This window comes from Cavia porcellus, unplaced genomic scaffold, assembly GCF_034190915.1.
Source record: "Cavia porcellus strain 051 isolate PalLab524CR breed Dunkin Hartley unplaced genomic scaffold, mCavPor4.1 scaffold_1, whole genome shotgun sequence".
Classification (NCBI taxonomy): domain Eukaryota; kingdom Metazoa; phylum Chordata; class Mammalia; order Rodentia; family Caviidae; genus Cavia; species Cavia porcellus.
The window spans coordinates 219,536,456-219,556,560 of record NW_026947484.1 but is presented as its reverse complement, the minus strand read 5'-3'; the positions used below and the strand labels follow the sequence as shown (position 1 = coordinate 219,556,560).

The 20,105-nt window shown below is 39.6% G+C and overlaps 1 protein-coding gene across 2 annotated transcripts in view; it reads right to left on the bottom strand.

Annotated features, from left to right (window-relative positions):
* Positions 1-19,314, bottom strand: part of Dhx57 (DExH-box helicase 57) — a 52,814-nt gene extending 33,500 nt beyond the window's left edge. Inside the window, exons 1-8 of one of the 2 annotated variants that reach the window (XM_003473040.5) lie at positions 19,180-19,314; positions 13,050-13,267; positions 8,619-8,777; positions 7,068-7,256; positions 5,822-6,657; positions 3,973-4,151; positions 1,634-1,755; positions 229-424 (exon numbers count right to left, since the gene is read on the bottom strand). In XM_003473040.5, coding sequence (XP_003473088.1) covers positions 229-424; positions 1,634-1,755; positions 3,973-4,151; positions 5,822-6,657; positions 7,068-7,256; positions 8,619-8,777; positions 13,050-13,261 — 1,893 coding nt within the window. In that variant the 5' untranslated portion in view covers positions 13,262-13,267; positions 19,180-19,314. Of the gene's footprint in view, positions 1-228; positions 425-1,633; positions 1,756-3,972; positions 4,152-5,821; positions 6,658-7,067; positions 7,257-8,618; positions 8,778-13,049; positions 13,268-18,980; positions 19,119-19,179 lie in introns of those variants that run through there. The other variant, XM_063229512.1, reaches the window with a different exon arrangement.
* Positions 19,315-20,105: the final 791 nt, after the last annotated feature.

The window sequence follows — 20,105 nt, the reverse complement described above, 5'->3', positions numbered from 1 at the left end:
CAGTTACTCCTAATAAATAACAAGTTTTTATAAAGTAAATGTGGTTCAATCAAATAAAATTTTATACTACACTGTTTCTAAAGGGATTTTAGCCTTACTGAAGGTGATCATTAATTTAAAATAACCTGAAATATCCAAATTGGCCATGGATCTCCAAGACCTCCCTCCCATCTTTGTACCTTAAAACGATAAAATTCTGTCACCAGGAAATAAGCAGAGCATACAAACCTTGACGCTTTCTAATCGAATCTGGTATCCCACGGTCAGACCCACCCTTTCGGCTCTTTCTTTGGCAACTCGTTCGGCAACAGAGATTGCAGAGATCCGTCGAGGCTGGGTACAGATGATGTTAGCCACCTTCTCAGGGGGCCCGCTCAGAGAATCATCCAGAATAAACTGTGGAATCTGTGTGGTTTTCCCACATCTGTATGTCAAAACAAATGAGTCCTAAAATGAAGTTTTCAAGGGCTAGTTAACAGAGTAATCACAGGCACTGAGGAAAATGACAAAGCTAATTAAAATAAATGTTATACAACTTCACCTATCTTCTAAAACGATCCACTGACATATTGCCTGAAGCTAAAAAAATTTTGGAATTTGTACTAACTTTAACAGGGAAATCCAGTAACAGTTTAATTTCTTTCTTCCCTTTTTTTTTTTTAACAGTTCAATTTCATTTATAAAATTGGGGCTACTGAGGTGGTATGGTGGTGCATGCTGTAATCTCAGCACTCGAGAGACTGAGGCAGGAGGACTGCCATGAGTTCAAGGCCTTTGTAGGTTACACAGAGAGTTAAAGGCCAGCCTCCAATATACAGTGAGACTATCTCAAAAAAGAAAACAAATTAAATAAACAAACAGAACTGGGACTATTGGGCAGACATTAGATTAAGGTGTATGTAAATGCCTGTAGGAATATGAAGTCTACGTATGAGTGCTAAAGAAAAGGACTATTAGTTATGGTAATTAAAATATTCTGTAAATTTTCCATTGATGTGTTTTGATTTGACTATAAGTGGACTGAAGCTAAAAGATGGGAAACTGATACAAGATTACTACTATATCACTGTGTCTGACGACAAATGTAGTTATTAAATTGTGTACTCTTCAATAAAGAACAAAATTTAGCTTGCAACTTGCTTCTGCTAAATATGTTTGTTGACATATGGAGAGTGTGAAACAGAAAAAACAATCTACCTTAGTCAGTTCTTTAAAAAAAATTAAATAAAAGCTTTAAGGAAATCAAAATAAATTCAGAAGGTGAAAAGCTTTCAAGATAAATGTTCTACCTTTCAAAATCCTTTTAAAAGTCTTTGGCTGGGCCCTTTTCCTTAAAATTATCTCAAGGTACTGACACAATGTCTATAAATTATTACATAAATTTCTGAGTTTCATTTTGCTCCTAATTTTTCTGATTGCTCTTGATACTTAGAGATGCCTCATATCCATTTTTGCTGTTTGTAATTTGTTACAGCACTTGCAATATCAGTTTCTGTGAAATAGTATTTAATATATGGTAGGGAAAATGGCCAATAACACTAGCTACAGATTTTTTAAACAGTACATTAATGTAACCACGATCCTCGTTGTATTTATAGATGAAAGCTACATCAAAAATAAATTACTGTCTTACCCAGTCATACCACTTATGACAACCACTTGGTGCTTGCTTAACAATTTAAGAATGTTTTCTCTTTCTTCCCAAGCAGGCAGAGATTGTCTTTCCTGTAGCACTGACTGGAACTGTCTGGAAGCCTAATAAAATCAAGGATAAAGATCAGTTGGTTACTTTCTACCACCTTTCACAAAGGTCTGGCTCTAGAGTTCCAGGGTTAATTATGTAAATCAGTTTCACATCTAATGGTAATGCTATAAATACTGTATTTTATATATATATATATATATATATATATATATATATATATTGTATTACACATTGAAATATGAGGGAAGAGGGATTGCAAGAAGATGGTTAATGGGTACAGAGGTGCAGCTGAATGAGTGGAATAACTTCTACTGTTCTACAGTATAGTAGATTCACTATGGTTTACAATAATTGCATATTTCAAAATAGCTAATAGAAAAGATTTTGAATGTTTGGAACCCAAAGTAACTACAAATGTTGCAGTGATAGATAAGGCAGTTACTATGATCTGATTACATATTACATATATGTATTGAAATCTCACACTATGCCCCATAAATTTATATAATCATGTGTCAATTACAAATTTTACCCTGCTGCCACATCCTAGCCATGCTTATTGCACGCTGCTAGACTCCCCAGCCAGACACGCAGGCTGTGCCACTAGTTTAGACAGCATGCCTGGCAGCAAGTGAATGAGAATCTGGACAAGTACCTGGCAGTGACCCGCCTCAGCAAGGAGGTAGCTCAGCACTGTAGCAAAGAGGAATTTGAGCGCAGTACAGCACCCTGTAGGAGTTAGGTGGTATCTGGATTGAACCTTACGTGTACGTGTAGTGCTGATTTCTCTCGATGCTTAGAGATGCCTCATGTCCATCTTTACACACATGCACACACAGCTGTGTTTTCATGGCACTTCCTTCCCAAATAAGGACAAGGGGCTTTTACACTACGGTAGCCTCTATCTAACATATGTCCTGCTCTGTAAGACACGAGCCAGTAAATGTTTTCTATAGAGGGACCAATAGTAAATATTCTAGAATTGATGGTCACATACCATCTTTTGTATGTTCTTAGTTTGGTTCTGAAAATTTATTCACAAGGTAAAAATGATTGTTAGCTCACATTTTACAAGTAATTCCTAGTCTAAGATGAGAGATAAGATATCAGATGGTGAGGTTGAGGACTGGGATGCCACTCCGGTCATGGGCACTGACTCAACCCATACCCTATGAGTGAGCTGGCTTGGGAGCCCTCCCAAAGCCAAGAGGCTGCACAGGAAGGTGGCTCAGTCCAGCTCAGCAGTTTTTCCCCTGCTTCATCACGGGCTCAATAAAGGTGAATGTTGCACATTTAAGTTTTTTTTTTAATTTTTAATTTTAAAAATAGCTCTATGTTTGAACAGTGTAAGAATTTATACATGTCATTTCCTATATATAATTGTATCAAATAACAGTCCTACTAATCAAATTGACTATATAATTTTTTAATCTACCATCTTACTATTTATGGTGTGATTTTAAACATATTTTGATGTTCTTTGGGTATCACAGTATATATTTCAGAATGTTACATAATGTCAAAACTCAGAACTACAGAACTTTAGAACTAGAAGAGCCCTTAAAAAGCATCTAATCCAATCTCCAAATGGATTAAACAATTCACTTTGCCCTACATTGATGGTAAACCTTTTAAAGACAAATGCCCAAACTGCACCCCAAATCCTACTTATTTATTGCAAAATGCCAATACTGCCAATTAACCCCAAATATTTAGGTGTTAGTTTACAAAAAAGCAACTCACATATTAACATCTTTTGTTTGAAAAGAAAACAACACGTGTCATAGTTTCCCCATCTACTGCTCTCACAGTTTCTTTAAAATAATCTTTGTGTGAATGGAGTAAAAACATAAACTTGGCAAATCCAGGGTTGGTTTGAATCCCTACGTTGCCACATACTGAGTCTTTGAAATGAGGGATGAGTGCCCCCTTATCCTGCCACTTTTACACAATGGTTTTCTAATGTTAATCACAGTATTAATGTTCTTTTCACGTATCAGGTTGTCTAAGATAGTACCAAAAGCACACGATTCAAGATTCCTCCACACCATAGCGTGTATACATGTATGTTTGATATACATGTATGTTTGATATGTACCATTGTAAGGTTTTGCAAAACCACTGAGCAGATGCAAACATGGCACACAGGAACTTTAGCCACACAGCGTGAAAGAGCCAAAAAGACACTAGGGAGAACAGTCAAAGCGTCCTAACTCCTAATCCTTCACCCTGACGGTAGGGACACACGCTAGTTCAGCGTACTGTACCTGTTTCATTTGGAACTGCTTGCAGATTTTACTATTTTCAGCATGAACCGACTTTGCCTGCCAGTCATATCTCTTGGAAATCTTTCTCTTCAGGTTGACGTAGCTTTCATTCTCTACTATAACAGGCACAGGACCTTCTTCCTCATCTGCCTCCTCTTCAGGTTCTGATTCTTTTTCAACTTTAAGGGAAGAGAAAGAACCATTTCAGTTTGCCTTTTCTTTAGCAAAGGGAGAAAACCCCTGTCTAACAAAGTAACAAAATCGTAAAATAGAGAAAAAGTTGAAACTTAAGGCAGTTTTAATTCATTTCAATACTACTACTACTGCCAAGGAACTCAAGATGCATCTCCAAATAAAGTTAAGTATAAGTGGTATTGTTACCACTTAAATAAAAAAAGAGTTAAGACTCAAGGAATTAGTGCTGAAATATTTCAATTATTCGCAAGTATCCCCAAAATTCAATCACACAAACCAACCTCAATGTTGATCAAATGATGAACTGGTCAATAAATGTGTTACATCTATACAATGGAACATTAGCCAGCAATGAGAGGAATGCGGTGCTACTAAATGCTATGGTATGGATGAATCTTGAAAATATTCTGCTAGGGGAGGGTGTTTAGTCAAAGACTTACGTGTTATATGACTCAATTCCTATGAAATGTCTAAAACAGGCAAATCCATAGATTGTACATGAGTGGTTTTCAAGGGGTAGGGTGAGGGTAAGGAGAAGGAATTGCCGATAGGCACAGGGTTCTTTTGAGGGTAGATGACAATATTCTATTATTACACACTCTATTCTATGCATAACTCTATACAACATAATAAAAACCAATGAAACTGTACATTTTACAAGGTGAAGGTTGGCTGGGAGTTTAGATCAGTGGAGTAAGTGCCTGCATGGCAAACTCGAGGTTGTGAATTTGATCCCTGGCACAAATAAATAAATAAATAAATAAAATAAAAGGGTGAAGGTTACATACATTTTATGGTATGTAAACTTTATTGCAATAAAGCTACTATTATGTTTTAAAGTCTATGACATGTAATTTGTCATTTCCCAAAGAACACCTACTTGAATCTCAAGTACTAGAATCTACCATCTGAAAGTCAGCTTGTCAGTAAGCAACCAGCTAACCGTCCAGCACCTATATCTCAGTGCAGTTTCATTATTCCCTACTTACTAATGCCTGCCCAGGAAACGGATGAAATAACAAAAACTTTCATCTCTGAAAAAAAAATGGTAAGAAGTAAGAATGGATCTTTTGATGTAAACTGTAGAAGAGGTTTATTTGTTGTTTAAAAATCTGCTCAGCTGGGGATTAAGCTCAGTGGCATAAGTGCCTGCTTGGCCAGCATGTGGTCATGAGTTCAATCCCCGGTACCTAAATAAATAAACAAATAAAAATAAAAATCTGCACAGCACACCTTGATCTGGACAATCCAGAAGCTTGCATACGTATTTCTTTATTTAGATTTAGGTTCATAAGACAGCCCTAGTTTAGTGAATTCTGGCAGCCTGCTATGCTAAAAGCAAAAGGGTATGGATGGTGTTAAAAGCATAAACAAAGATATGAAACCAAATGAACTAAGAATATGTTTCCTGAGAAAGTGCTTACAGCCCTTCTGCCCCTTGGATTTCTTTAGGTTAAACTTACATATCACTTCACACTTCCAATCCAGGGAGCGCAACACAGCAACACAACGGACCTCACAATTAAAGGCAGGTAGATCACAGTTCCGGGGGTTCTTGCCCTTTTGCCCACAGCACTGAATGACCTGCCCAGATCACAGGAATATTCAAAACCAGCCTCATTCTGAATGCCTTCTCCCTGTCCTCTATACATACCTCCTGGAGTTTGACTTGAAACAGAAGAATTACTTGGAATTGCTGGTTTACGACAGGCAGGATTATTTATTCTGGTCCCAGAGGGTGCGGGCAGAAAGTTCACAGGAGGGACACTGTACTTGTGCTGTGTGTTTGTTAGTAACTTGACAATTTCTGATTCTTCCTCTAAAAGGGTTATCAAAGAATATACAACAGGTTCTGAAGTTTCTGCAAATGTCAAAGCTCTGCCATAAAGGAACTCAGAAATATGTAAACGGCAAGTCAGAGGTAGATTCTCATTGGTGGAATAAAATGCCACAAGGGGAGCTTGGTAGGGGTATTTATGGTCTTTTGGAAATCGAATTTCAAGCTCATATAAAAAAGACACGTCTTCATTAGCATTAAGATGAGAGTCATCTACAATTTTTTCAGCTCTTCCAACAATTTGATTTGGGGGCACTTCATGTTTGAATTTGCATCTTGATCCAAATTTACAATTTCCTTTTAGGTAAAATCTGCAGGTTTCAAGTGAAGTGTCTTGTACATTTTTGCTTTCCTTTTGCTTGGACTTGCAGAATTTACTTGTCAGATACTCCAGTTCCAATCCAATGGTCCAGACTCTGTTCTGAATTCTTTCTACAAATTTTTCTCCACAGATGGATTTGAGAGCAAGAGCCTCTTCCTGTCGCTGTTCTACACACTCATGCAAGCTTACACGGCCAGCTGCCTTGGACATTTTCATCTTCTCTCCAAATGTCTCTGCAAAACACTGAGTCAGCAGGTGCTCCAGGGCTGCCCCCAAATCTCCATCACAAATCCTCAGGGCTGCCTGACAGCGTTCAATGTGGAAACCATATCTGCCAAGGGCAAACCAGAACAAAAACATGTAAAAAATGGGGGCTGAGGATTTAGCTCAGCGGCATAAGTGCCTGTCTTGCAAGCAGGCAGTCATGAGTTCGATCCCCGGTACTGATAAAAAGGAAAAAGGCAAAAAAAAACCACATGTAAAAAACTAATATCACTAAGGTGAAATTCATTTAAATATGCTTATATGAATTTGTGACTATATATAAGTAGGCTTGTATTTTGAAAAATTGTTCCTGCTAGTACTAAACCCCTATCCTAAAAGATAGAGTATCAGACATATCAGGTACCGCTGGAGCTCACACAATAGGAAAATATACAAACAAAGGTAGCTGGGATTATAACACAAATTTAGTTGCTTTAAATTCTCCTCCAACTCCCATAAATAATCAAAAGCAATCACCTGGAAAGTCTCTGTGCTGCAAATGGGGAGACTGTGACTTCTGGAACCCAAGGCTGCACGGGGCCTGAGCCCACACATTCCAAGACATCTGAGTCAGGAACCAGGGCGAGTTCTGGCCCCGCTAACCAGTACTGCTCCTCGTCGCAACAATCAGGCTCGTCATCTTCCTCTTCAATGGAAATACCTCTTCTAGCAAAGGCCACATTTTCACATATTAGATATTAATTCTTACTTATTTTGAAGAAAAATTTAGTTAAGGGTTTAAGAAATTAATTCAAGGAGTCAAGGGTATAAAATCCTGACTCTCTTCTGTTGCTGATTTAACTTTTTAAGGAAACAGTAATTTGTATCCTGGCATTTAACATTTATCAGGCACACGTTACAGCGTTATATGCCAAATACTGTCTTAAGAGCTTTATATGTACTCCCGCTAACTCTTTCATTCTTCAAAAACCCTGCCACACGCTACTGGAATCCCATTTTTAAGATGATCAGATGAAACTTAAGAAAGGATTAGTAACTATCTAAGTTTGCACAGTAAGGAAGAACAAGAGATTCTACCCAAGGCAGTCTGCTCCCAGAAACTTTACCTCTATTCTGTTTTTCTCTTCTTATTCACAAATATTGGTGTTTAGTTTTGGCAAGAAGGCCCCTGGTTCAATCCCCACCCCACCTCCCTTTCTTTCTCTGCCCTACACCCACATAGGAGAAAAAAAAGCTGTTTCACTTAGGCAGACAGAAGTAAGAAATCTAATCTTAAAACCTCAGTGGCCTTTATGTCCTTCAACAGATGAATGGATAAGGAAAATGCAGTATTTACACACATGCAGTGGAGCACTACTCTGCCATACAGAAGGGTAAATGAGTCATTTACAGGAAAATGGATGCACTTTGAGATCATAATGTTAAGTCAAATAAATCAAACACACAAGCTTAAATGTGGTCTGTTTTCTCTTATATAAGAAACCTTAAGTATAAATACTTTAAAGAGCAAAATAAAAGATAATAGGAAAGAGGGAGGCAGGTGCTTTACACATGGGAGGGGACCAAGAGACGCAGGGAGGAAGGAGGCTGCAGAGCGAGGACAGGTAGACAGAATTAAAATGTGTTGCGTACATGTGCCACCTCCCCATGATGGATGCGGTCATTTTGAACTCTAAACAAAAATGTAACAAAAATTTTTAAAAATTAAAGAAAAACTTTATCTAATCAACTAAATATTGCTCTTAGAACAATACTTCTGTGGTTTCACTACAAGGTTTCATTTGGAACGTTATCAGTAAAAAAAATAACTGAAGCCATATTAGCATGTCCTGAAAAAAAAAAAAACAGGTTAAAAAGGCAAACTGTATTACTGTCATGGATGGTGCAAAACAAACTCACTCAAAAACTGTGGCTGAATAATTATTCTCGCATTTCTCTTGGCACATGTTCAACTAATGACATGACCACAAGATTAGTTTTGACACACTATTCTAAAGATGCACAGGGCCTTCCTATTGCCAATGTGTCTTCCCTAATGTAATAATTTACTCAAGAAAGATCATTTACTCAGATCCAGCATCAGCATCTTGTTCTTGTAGGTCTCGCAGAAGAGCCTTTACTTTTTCTTGATTCTCTGAGGTCATACAGAGGGTCTGGAGTGGCACTTTGGCCTTGGGTTTCCATTTAGTGCGTGCCTCCTCTTTGTTCAGGCTACTGTTGCTTGGTCTGCAAGGTACATAAGAATAAAATTTTTGTTGGTTTTTTGGGACAGGCTCTTGCCATGCAGCTCAGGCTGGCCTCAAACTCACAACCATCCTCCTGCCCCAGACTCCCAAGTGCTGGGATTACAGGTATGTGCCACCATGCCTGGTTATATATAATCTTGTAATCAGAACTTTTCTGTACTTACCATAGAGTTCCCAAAGACTCACAACATGAACTGGAATGTCAAGGTATCTAACAAACTATGACAAATGTGAAGACTTTCCATTTCCTACAGTATTTAGCAGACTTCATTATACTGTAACAACTGGGAAGAAAACCTGATTAGATTCTAAATCTGGCTTCACTAATGGAGAATTCTCTGGAAAGTGCACATAGACACTTCTGGGAAAAGCAATGTTAAGGACAACTATCTTTGCACTATAAGGTTTTGGAAATAAACTACACATGACAGTTTTTATTTCATGCTACATTAGGTAATCAATTTGAAAACAATTATGTCCCAACTTACTTCTGAATATTAGGATATATTTTTAAAATACCAAAATTATCATTGTTTCTTGATTACAAAAATAATAATACACGTTCACTGTACGAAAGTAAAGAAGAAGAAAAAAACAAGTTACTCCACAAGACATCATTCCTTCTCATGTATATTTTTTTAAATCACAAGGCATATATAAACTTAAAAAATTTTTGCTTTATTTTCATATCAAAATAGCATCAGTGTGTCCCTAGAATTAGATATCCTCCTATAACATAATTTTACTTGATTATTGATGTTTTGTGGCACCGGGGCTCAAACCCAGGCCTGTTCCGCTGAACCTCACTCCAACCCCTACTGTGATTTTCAATGGCTGTACATGGATACAGATCACCGAATTTATTTCGCTAATCTTTCATTGTTGGAATTTAGATTTTTTAAAGGAATTTTTAATATTTAAAATGAATTCTAAAGTTTAACAGCATTCTTTAAAATTTCTTTCATTTGGAATTATAAATTACTTACAACTTCTGAAAAGAATAATCCAAACATCATTTTCCCTGTTTTGTTCTGAAAAATTTTTAATGTACAGAAACAATTTTACTTAGATTCATCAACTGCCACTTGTCATATGCATGCCTACACACAGTCACACTTCTCTTCTTTGTCTCTCTAAACACAATTATATGTCTATGTATGTACCCTCACGTATGGACTTACATCACTGAGCTATCAGAATATAAGCTGCAAACATATTCACCCTTAAATACCTCAGCACATATTTCTTATTAACCAATATACTCTCACATAAACACAATACCATTATCACTCTCAAGGTATTTTATACTGATACCAAAAAATTACGTTACTTAATTATAGTTCATATGCAAATTTCTCAATTTCTTCAATGCTGTTCTTTATAGATTTTTTTTTGATTGAGTATTCAATTTTTAGTTTGTTTTTGTTTTTTGAGCCAGGGTCTTATCATGAAGTCTAGGCTGACTTTGAACTCACTATGCAGCCTAGGATTGCTGTCCTCAAACTTGCAGCAATCCTCCTGCCTCAGCCTCTTGGTTGTTGGGATTGCCATCATATCCAGGAGTATCCAACTTTTAAAGATTGTTATCTTTTTTCCCCTTAAATTTCTTTAATTTAGATCAATTTCCCTTCATATTCCTTTACACTAACAATTCTGAAAAGTTTAGGCTAGTTGTTGTACAGAAATTCAACTAATATCCTTACGATTAGTTTAAAAGTGTGTGTGGGGTGTTTCCTGTCTCATACCCTACTTATGTATATACCTCTGAACTTTGCCTTTCTTTTCTTTTCTTTTTTGTCTTTTTGAGACAGGGTCTCTCTATGCAGTTCAGTCTGGCCTTGAGCTCACTTTGTAGCCCAGGCTGGTCCCAAACTTGCAAGGCTCCTCCTGCCTCAGCCTCCCAAGTGCTGTGATTACAGGCTGAGCCAGCACGCCCAGCCTGCCTTCCTTCTTATTACTAAGGGTAAACCATCTTTGATTTTAAAGTCTGTCCCTCTATTTAGACACGACACTCTGATCTCTTTAACCTCCACATGGAAGTCATTCCAGCACCTAACCATGCATCCTTCCTCCCTCTCTTCCTTCCTTTTAGCTGTAGTGCTGGGGATCAAATCGAGGACCTTGCACATGGCAGTCGAGCCCCCTGCCTCTCAGCTCTGTCCCCGGCCCACCTAACCCGCTTTCTGCATCTTCGGTTCTTTTCTTTGGATCATTCCCATCAGCACCTGCATTTGCTGTGTAAGATCCACATCTTTACAAAACGGAAACCAAATGTCTCCATATGGTCCAACTACTGCCTGACTAAGGCAAGGTCACCAAGTGTGGCTGAACAGATTCTATCTGCACAGTCTCCTGACTGGGGAGGGAAAATAGGGAGAAGAAAAGGTCAGTAAGAGGTAGAATCCAAGGCACCCTCGGCGGGCCGCGCCATGTGTGCTGCTGCAGACTGCGGGGGACACTCTCTTCCTGTTTACATGAAAGCACACTGAATAGCTACAGCTGTGCCCAGTCGGCCTGATAATTCACACATCGCTGCCTCAAAGGCTCCACGGCTTTCTGTCTAATCAAAGCAAAAGTTCAAAGGTGCACAGAGCCCCTCTGAGCTGACTGAACCACTGCCCTCCTCCTGGTCTGCTCGGTGTCCCTGCGGGGCTTTTCTGTCCTCTGAGGCCGGCCAACACATTCCTGCCCGGGGCCTCCGTGCTTACGACTCCCTCTGCCCTTTTCTCTCAGGTGGCTTCATGTATTTTTGTCTTGTTTTGATCTGAGGACATCCTTTTAGAGAAGCCTTTCACATAAAATAGCAACTCTCTCTGTTCTGGTATTTTACTCTCCCTTATTTTTCTCCATGGTGCTTACTACTTGATATATTATTTAGGATCCTTTTACCTCAAATATCCTTTTATGAAGATAACTACAATATTTTACACATTACTGTAATTTTAGTTCCTAAAAGAGTGCTTGGTACTCACTAAATTAAGATTTAAGATTCTAATAAGAGATTTAAGATTCTCTGAATTAAGATTTAAGGTTCTAATAACCTATAATGTCTGTTCTGAAAAACAACAGAGCTGCAATTAACTCAGAAGTTAAATCTTAATCACCAGGTAATGTGAATACGGTTTTAAATTGCTTTGAAAGACTCCTTAGACTGCCGCCAAGTATGAGACACATATTATCTCTCAATATATCCAAAATGACCATTTTTATTTGAGAACAAAGAAAAACATATAGATTGTACAGCTGAATACCAGATGAAGTATTTGATTATTCTGGGGACCACATATGAAGAACATGTATTTAAATTCTACACTCACATTCTCAGTGCAGTAAGAGACTCAAAACTATAAGAAATGCTTAGCAACCGAGTCTAGCCACGGGACTAACAGATTCTTCTTTCTATATTTTGCTCACTACATGGCTCAGAGTCATTTAATGGCACATTTAAACTACCTAAGTGCTACTTGTCTTTTTCTGAATGCATATACTAAATTCATTTAAGTGAAAAGCATGTGTGATACAAGTAAAGCCTGGAGCTCATTTATCCTCCTTTCTGACTAATCTTTAGTTGAGTGTTAGTTCCATTAATATGTTATATTTGTTATATATAGCTTTAAAGTCTCCCTAACTCTAAAAATTATCACAAACAACTCACAAGGCACTTTGAGAAGCAATAGGAAATTTTTATATTTATATTGCATAATATGCACTAGTAAAATCTACTTTCATTAAGTACTTATTAGAAGGACCAGACTTTGCATAGCCAATTACTGGTTAAAAGCTGACATGAGAGAAAGGTTACGACACCTGTTGTGGCTCACCACTTGAAACATCGTCAAATCAGGGCTGATCTGGCTAGAAAATATAATTCATCAGCTAGAAAGAATATGGAGTTAGCTTGTACTTTGGACTCTTTGATTTTTAACATTGATATATGATGCCCAGAGAATACTTAAAACGATTTTCACTGCTCTTATCTGTTCCAGTATTTACTTTCCTAGTAACACTGGGATCCATAGCAGTATTACCCTCAGTTCACAGTGTCATATGGAATTTAAAGTCAACTTCAGATTTCAGCTTACAAAAAGAAAAAACAAGGCTCATGTGTGTCTTTAGGAAGTACCGCAGAGGAGGATGGTCAGGTTAAAAAATAAGGACAATTAACCAGAATGACTTGACCGCTCTCCTCAACCACCTATTATCCCACATGTTACAAACTGTTTGCGGTTTGAACATTAAGGAGTATAATGACCTGGATGATCGCTTTGATTCACCGAAGATACAAAAGTCATCTTCATCATCCCAAATTCTACTTGAAGCCTTCCTAGTGCCACCACCGCCACCGCCACCGCTGCCAGCCCCATGAGATTTATTAGTGTGGCTCCTGCTTCCTCTTCCTCCTCTAGAAGCTCCTTTACCACCTCCTTTGCCTGGCTTGCCTTTCCTTCTTACTGAAGAACTCATCGTTACCTGAAAGAGAAAAAGGTTAAGATTATGATGGGTACCATAAAATCATATAACAATAATAGTCCCATTTGTGACAAAGTTATGCACATAGTATACTGTAAGGAAATAAAGAGAAATCCTTTTTTTTTTTTTTTTTTTGAGACAGTCTCATTAAGCAGTTTAGGCTGGCCTCAAACTCACTAGTCTCAAACTCCTGGCAGTCTCCTGGTCTCAGCCTCCTGAGTGCTTGGACCACATATCCGGCAAAGAAATGCACATTTTAAAAGGGCTAGTGTAGAGGCAGTATGGGTAAACGGTTCAGAAAAAATGTACAAGTGAAAGGGAAAAAATGCACCAGAAAAACTGTTGTTTTTGAAACTGCCTAGCTCTGTAACTGCTTCATGGCTCTGTAATTACTTTTTTGACCCCTGTAACCATGAGCGGGTAACCAAACATGCAGAATGTCTGACTGTATATTAATCTAGTCTTTTTTTTGTCTTTTTCATTTTTATCAGTACCTGGGATCAAACTCATGACCGCCTGCTTGCAAGGCAGGTGCTTATGCCGCTGAGCTAAATCCCCAGCCCCTATTAATCTAGTCTTGTAACTGATGATCTTATCCAGTTAGGTAATCAGAGAAATGCCAGGCTGCTCTGCCTTGCCTTTGTACCTTCTGCTTATGCATCATACAAAAGTACTGGTCCAGAAGCACTGGGTGCCTGGCTTTGTTAAGGACAGATCCCAACCAGAACCACCAGTGTAAAATAAAGCCGTTCACTGCCTCCAAATGCTAGGTGTCATTCCAGTGTTTCTGCTTGCGGTAGCACAGGTGCATGTATCTTAGGACTAACATTTATTCATCTGGTGCAGATTTCCTTCTTATTTTTTCTTTCTTTCTTTTTTTTTTGAGACAAGGTCTCACTCTGTATTTCAGGCTGACTTGGAACTCACTTTGTAGCCCAGACAGGCCTTGAAGTGATCTTCCTGCCTCCGGCTCATGCCTCAGCCGCCAGAATGCTGGAATTACAGGAACTTACCACTATGCCCGGCCTAGTGCAGATTTCTTAACCAAGCGTATGTATCATAAGCCCATGGAAAAGTTTCACCATGCCTGGGCTCTAGCTCTAGATAATGATTTGGTTAGGACTAACACAGGATTTTAAAAACTCTAGTTGAGACTAGATACAGATCTTGATTGTATGATTTGATTCAAAAATTGAAACTTACATGCGACTTACTAGGAACACAGCCCTGCCTCAGAGATTTTGCCCCTGGAAAGAAGCAGGGAATAAAACAGATGGCTCCAAATGGCCTCCCAAAGAAGTGACTCTACTTGTAATTGTTGCAGAATTTTAAAAGATGGGAGAGACCACTGAGAAACAGGAGGATTTTATTAGGTGCACCTGAGTCAGCTGGACTTCTGTTCAAAAGACTGAGCATCTAACACAGAAAAGGCTCCAAGTGTTATCCATGTGCCCAGCAGTTGGTGTGTCTAGTGTCATGAACTAAACAGTGTAACAGGTGAGGTTACAAAAGGCAGTAATTCATGTAGTGACAGTTTTGTAACTTAGAACCTTTGAACCTTGAGGGGACAGGACAATTTCATAAAACTGGATGTTGCAGATGCTGTGGGAGTAACAGGACTCTTTTTTCAGGACCACAATTATTCTTCTTGGGAACAGAGGAAGGGTCAGCTTTGAAGGAAAACAGATCCTGTGGGAGCGAGATGCCTCAGGACTCGTTTACAGCAATTTATCTGTTAATCCTATCTGTAAGGGAGCTGGAACCAGCAGCTACAGGGCAGGGAAGGAATTTGAGAGGGAACTGCTCAAGGCTGGGTAAAACAAAAAAATCTGTTTTCTCTAGGTTCTGCTTTACAATGAAGTATGAAGTTTAAATGTACTTAAAGGTAATAGGGAGATTAAATAACTTAATGGAAATACAGTTTACCATCAGCTAACTAGCTTGCCATGGAGAACCAAGAAATGAGACCATTGGGAGAAGCCCTTTTGGGATCAAACTAAATACCAAAAAGTACCCTCAGAAACTATTGTTTCAAACTAAGCCACAATTCTATTGGGTTAATTTGCAGAGGAATTTGTTCTACCGGACAGGTGTTTGTTTGTTATGCAGTACTGGGATCAAACTCAGGACATCCACACGGTGCTACATCTCCAGCCCATTTTTGTTTGGATAAATAATGCTGCCAGGTATAGTACTTACAGAAGAGTAATGGAGAAGAATAAATTTGAGGTGGGGTAAAAAAATCAGATTAGATACGCTAACATTTTAGATGCCAGCTACTCAAATGAAGACATGTAGGAAGTAGTTGGACATACATCTGCACTGAAGGGAAAGGCAGTGTTATTTAGATTTAGAATGTCCCCAAAAGTCATATGTATGGGGCTTTGGGAAGCTGACTGGTTCATGGGGGTGCTATATGCATTAGTGGATTGATCCCCTGAAAAAAAATGATAGCTGAATGTGCTTTTAGGAAGCAGGGCCTAGCCAAGGAGATGGGTCACTGGTGTGTGATCTGGAAGCTTATATTCTTGTCCTGGGCTCCTGCCTTTTCTCTCTGCTTCCTGGCTGCCATGATATGAGAATTTTTCTTCCACCATGCCTTTTCACCATGATGACTAGGCTTCAGAGCTAGCAGGCCATGGACTAAGCACTCTAAACTGTGAGCCAAATTAAACATCTCCAATTGTGTGTGTTGAGTATTGTGTCCAGCAGAAGAAAGTAGACTAACACAGGAAGGATTAATTTTAAAATATTGTTAAGGAAATACAATTTTCTGTATTTTACAGAGGAGGAAACTAGAGCAAGATAAATTACACAACTTGTCTAATAGCACCAACTAGAGAGGCAAAGCCTGGCATCAAGGTTTAAATGAATTGTGATTTCAGTAAATTTGTTTAACTCCAAAGCTGAGATTCTTTCCATTGAAAGGGGGTTTAGCTTATATCTCAACTTGAAGTTTAAAGAAATTTGGTCTACAGTTGATTTGTGACCAGTTGTTAATTTATAAAGATGACAGAGTGGCAACATGGACATGAATGACATCAAAAGAAAAACTGGGAACCTGGAAGTGGTGGCTGGGAGTGTAATCCAAAGTACTTGGGAAGCTAAGGTAGGAGGATCACAATAACTTCAAGGTTAGCATAGGTAACACACTGAGTTCAAAGCCAGCTTGGACTTCACAGCAAGACTCTGTCTCAAAAAAAATTAACAAAAGAAAGAAAAGTTTAATGACTCACAAATCCCCAGAAAGGAGAGACACACGGCACCATACGGGACCACAGGGAGTAGTAACAAGTTGATTAAGCAGTGTAAAGAAGTGCGGGTTAGGCATGGGCCTATTGAACCAACACGCTTGAGACTCTTGAAATAAATGGATTTATTGAGTCATTACAGAGGCTGGCCAGAAAAAAATCACATCCTGGGACAAGTTTTTGCAAACTGTCAGTTTGCAAAAGAAAAGCAAAGAGCTTCTGTAAATTTTTAAAAAAATTTTAGAGGGTCTCCCTAAGTAATCCAGATTGGACTTGAACTCACTAGGTAGCCCAGTCTGGCCTCAAACTCATATTGGTTCCCCTGTCTAAGATTCCATATTGCTGTTATTAGACACAGCTAAGTTAGGCAGGAATATAACAGGCAGTCAGACAGGGTTAGGCCCTTGAGGGAGTCAGTGCAGAGGATCAGAACATATTACAACTGTTGTTGGAAGTATATCTGTTGAAGGCCAGGCCTCAAGATAAAGATTAGAATGACCAGGCCTACATGCTTTCCTTAGAGAGAAGCAAAAAATTAAAGATTGTACTACAAGTGCTATCACCTGGTCCAATAAAATCTTGATATCAATCACTCAGGCGGGTGACCAGGACCTCCTGCTGATCCATCTCTTCCTAAAAAGGTCCTTGTTTTTTCCACATACACTTGCCATGTGACCTGCTTCTCCACGGGATGAGTATTATCCCAGTGGCTACACTTGTAATCTCATTGGTTAATCATAGTTTTGACCCATGTAGTATCTCATGATTTTGAACTCACCACATGATTTCACTCTCTAAAACTTCCTTTGAGAAGTGGGTTGGTTGGCAACCCACTTTTGGGTGCCCTCCTGTCTCTTAGGAGGGATTTCTCTCAATAAATTTTTCCTACTCTTAACCTCTGTTATTCCTTAGAATTCATTCTTTGATTTTGGGGAACACAAAACCAGCATATCTGACCTCTAGCAGGTTGGGAGTTACGTTATTTCCCCTATATCATTGGGATTACAAGTGTACATCACAAGAGTATTTTTTATTAACCAGAATTTGGGAAAGGAAGGCATAAATTGTTTACATTGTAATGGGGCAGTTGTGTGTGTGGGGGGTCTTTGGAATACAAAGGAAGCCCCTATGAAGTTAGTGCTGCTTCTGGGCTAGGTGGGGTTAACAGTCCAGAAAGTTTACACAGGAGCAGGGTACAATGTTCTTGAAGGTATGTCGGATGGGATTTAAGCCAAAGTTTCAGTACAAATAGTTTTTTTGGTAACTAACTCGCTTTATCTATGAAAAACTTTTTTTAGCCAACCCTCCGCTTTTCTTGGGGTTTCTGCAGGAAAGGCAGGGCAGGGCAGGGCAAACAGGACTGGCCTTCTGTTGATTTAGGGCAGGGCAATACTGTAGGAGAATTATCAACTCAGTGATTTAGCAAGATCTTGTATCAAAATACAAAATAAAAGGGCTGGGGATCTAGTCCAGTGTGAAGAAGGCCCTGGGTTCAATTCCCAGAACTGAATAAAGGCCTAGTGGGACCCCAAGATGTCAAAACATAAATACTATAGAAAATAAAAAACATGACTAATACATCCTTCTAATCTAAATTTTAAAACCCACTAATTACACATTTCCTGACTCCAAATAAGATCATAAGAAAGAGAAGAGCTACAAGTTCTATTTAAAATCTTATTTTTTTCTACAAAAAAGGTAGCATAATTAAAAGCTTAACAGGTGACCAAAAACAATGGGACAAACTGAATTCTGTAATAATTGTAATTCTTTCTAAAATCAGAAAAAAAATATAAAGAAGACGTACAGACAAACAAATCAGAACCACACCTCAAAATCCACCCAACCTAGATAAATTTGTATACTGGTAGGTATTAGGAAAATAATAAGATTCTGTATTGATTAAAACAACTTGTCTCACATCAAAAAAAAAAAAGTTACCTTTACAACCTGAGATTTGCATACAAAATTTTGGATGATGAGCTGCTGGTTGAAATGGTATCCATCCAATACCACTTTTCCCATTTTCCAGGGACCAGAACCTGGTAGTATAATGTACAGGGCCAGAATTCACTATTCTATCCCACCCATCCTGGAAAGGTTCCATCTTTCTTTGCTATGGACGCAGACACCCAAGTTTGACTCTCAGAGTATCCTTTGTTTCACACCTAACTTTGTCTTCCAGTACAGTACGTCCAGCTGGGCACTGAAAACCGAACACAGTCCGCTCTCCCGCCATGGCAAATCTGACTGACCACAATACATCACCGGGCTCCATTCTGACACGGAACCCTTCTTCCATCCCGCACGGTCTCCAACCCCCTCCCCACACAGACACTAGGTTCGACAAGGAGACAGAATTCAGGGCCAGAGCCACCCCAACCCAATCCCATTCGGAGCCTGAATGTCTTCCAGTTCCCCTCAGCCCGGGTGAGGACAACCTCTGCTGCAGACCACCAGACCTAGTGCCAGATTCGGAGGTCCTGCTGGTCCAGATTCACGGGTACCCGGCAGACAGGCGGGGACACAAAGTGGCAGGTTGTCCATCTGATGGTGACCACTCCCGGAGCAGGGAGGCGGTAAACAGGCCACACTGTGACAACCACGGCGACGCGTAGACCGGGGACATTTGCCACTTGTCCGTGGAGGGGAAGGCCGTACCTGGCTCACAACGTTGCTTCCAGGGGCGGCTGTCCGGAAGCGGCGCCCAGGGATCCGGATTCCAGACTGGGTGCTGATCCTCTTTGGGACCTCACCTATAGTGGCCGCACCACGGCCCGGGCGGAGGCACAGAACTAGCGCTCTCTGATTGGCCCCTCGCGTATTCACTTCCGGATGAGAGGTTGCCTGTTTCCCCAGCAACCGAGGCGCGCTCCGAGCTGACCTAGCACCTCCGCCCCAGGTTGCGGAGCTGGCGAATCAAGGGGAATCGCACAGTCCTGAAAGTGTCCAGCATCCCTCTTTATCACGTGAGTGCCCTTCTTCCCAAGGCCTGGCAATGAAAGGCGCCTTTAAATAGAACCCGCGTTGCGCCGGAGTTCGGCTCTTGTAACGTCGTTCCTGGTTTCGCCCATCTCCTGAGAATCTACACTGCAGTGCATAGAGGATTAGGGCGCCGAACAGCCGGGGTCTGGGAATCTGATTGTGGATTCTGGTTCTAATTCGGCTGTCATGAGCTTCTGTGACACTTCAGGCGGATGCCAACCTCTCTGGGCTTCCGTTTCCTTTACAGTGCCAGACGCATTGATCTCTATGGTTCTTCTAGCTCCAAATATTCCAAAGTTTTCATGTAGATCCTTCTATGGACAATTGAAGACAATTTTTTTTTGTATGATTAGATGTATTTTTTGTATGGTTAGATTTCTGTTTAATAGGCACATAATTGCTTCCCAAGGATCATTCATTAACAAAATATTCAGTTCTTATTGGTACTTAGCATTGAACTGGACAGTCAGTCGGGTAATAAAAGAGTTAACTAAGCCACGATCCCCATCCTGAAGAAAAGGAGACTGGAGGGAATTCTAATACATAAGCATTGTATTCGCAGAGCTGTAAATACTGTAAGAGTCTAAGTGTGGTGAGAAGAA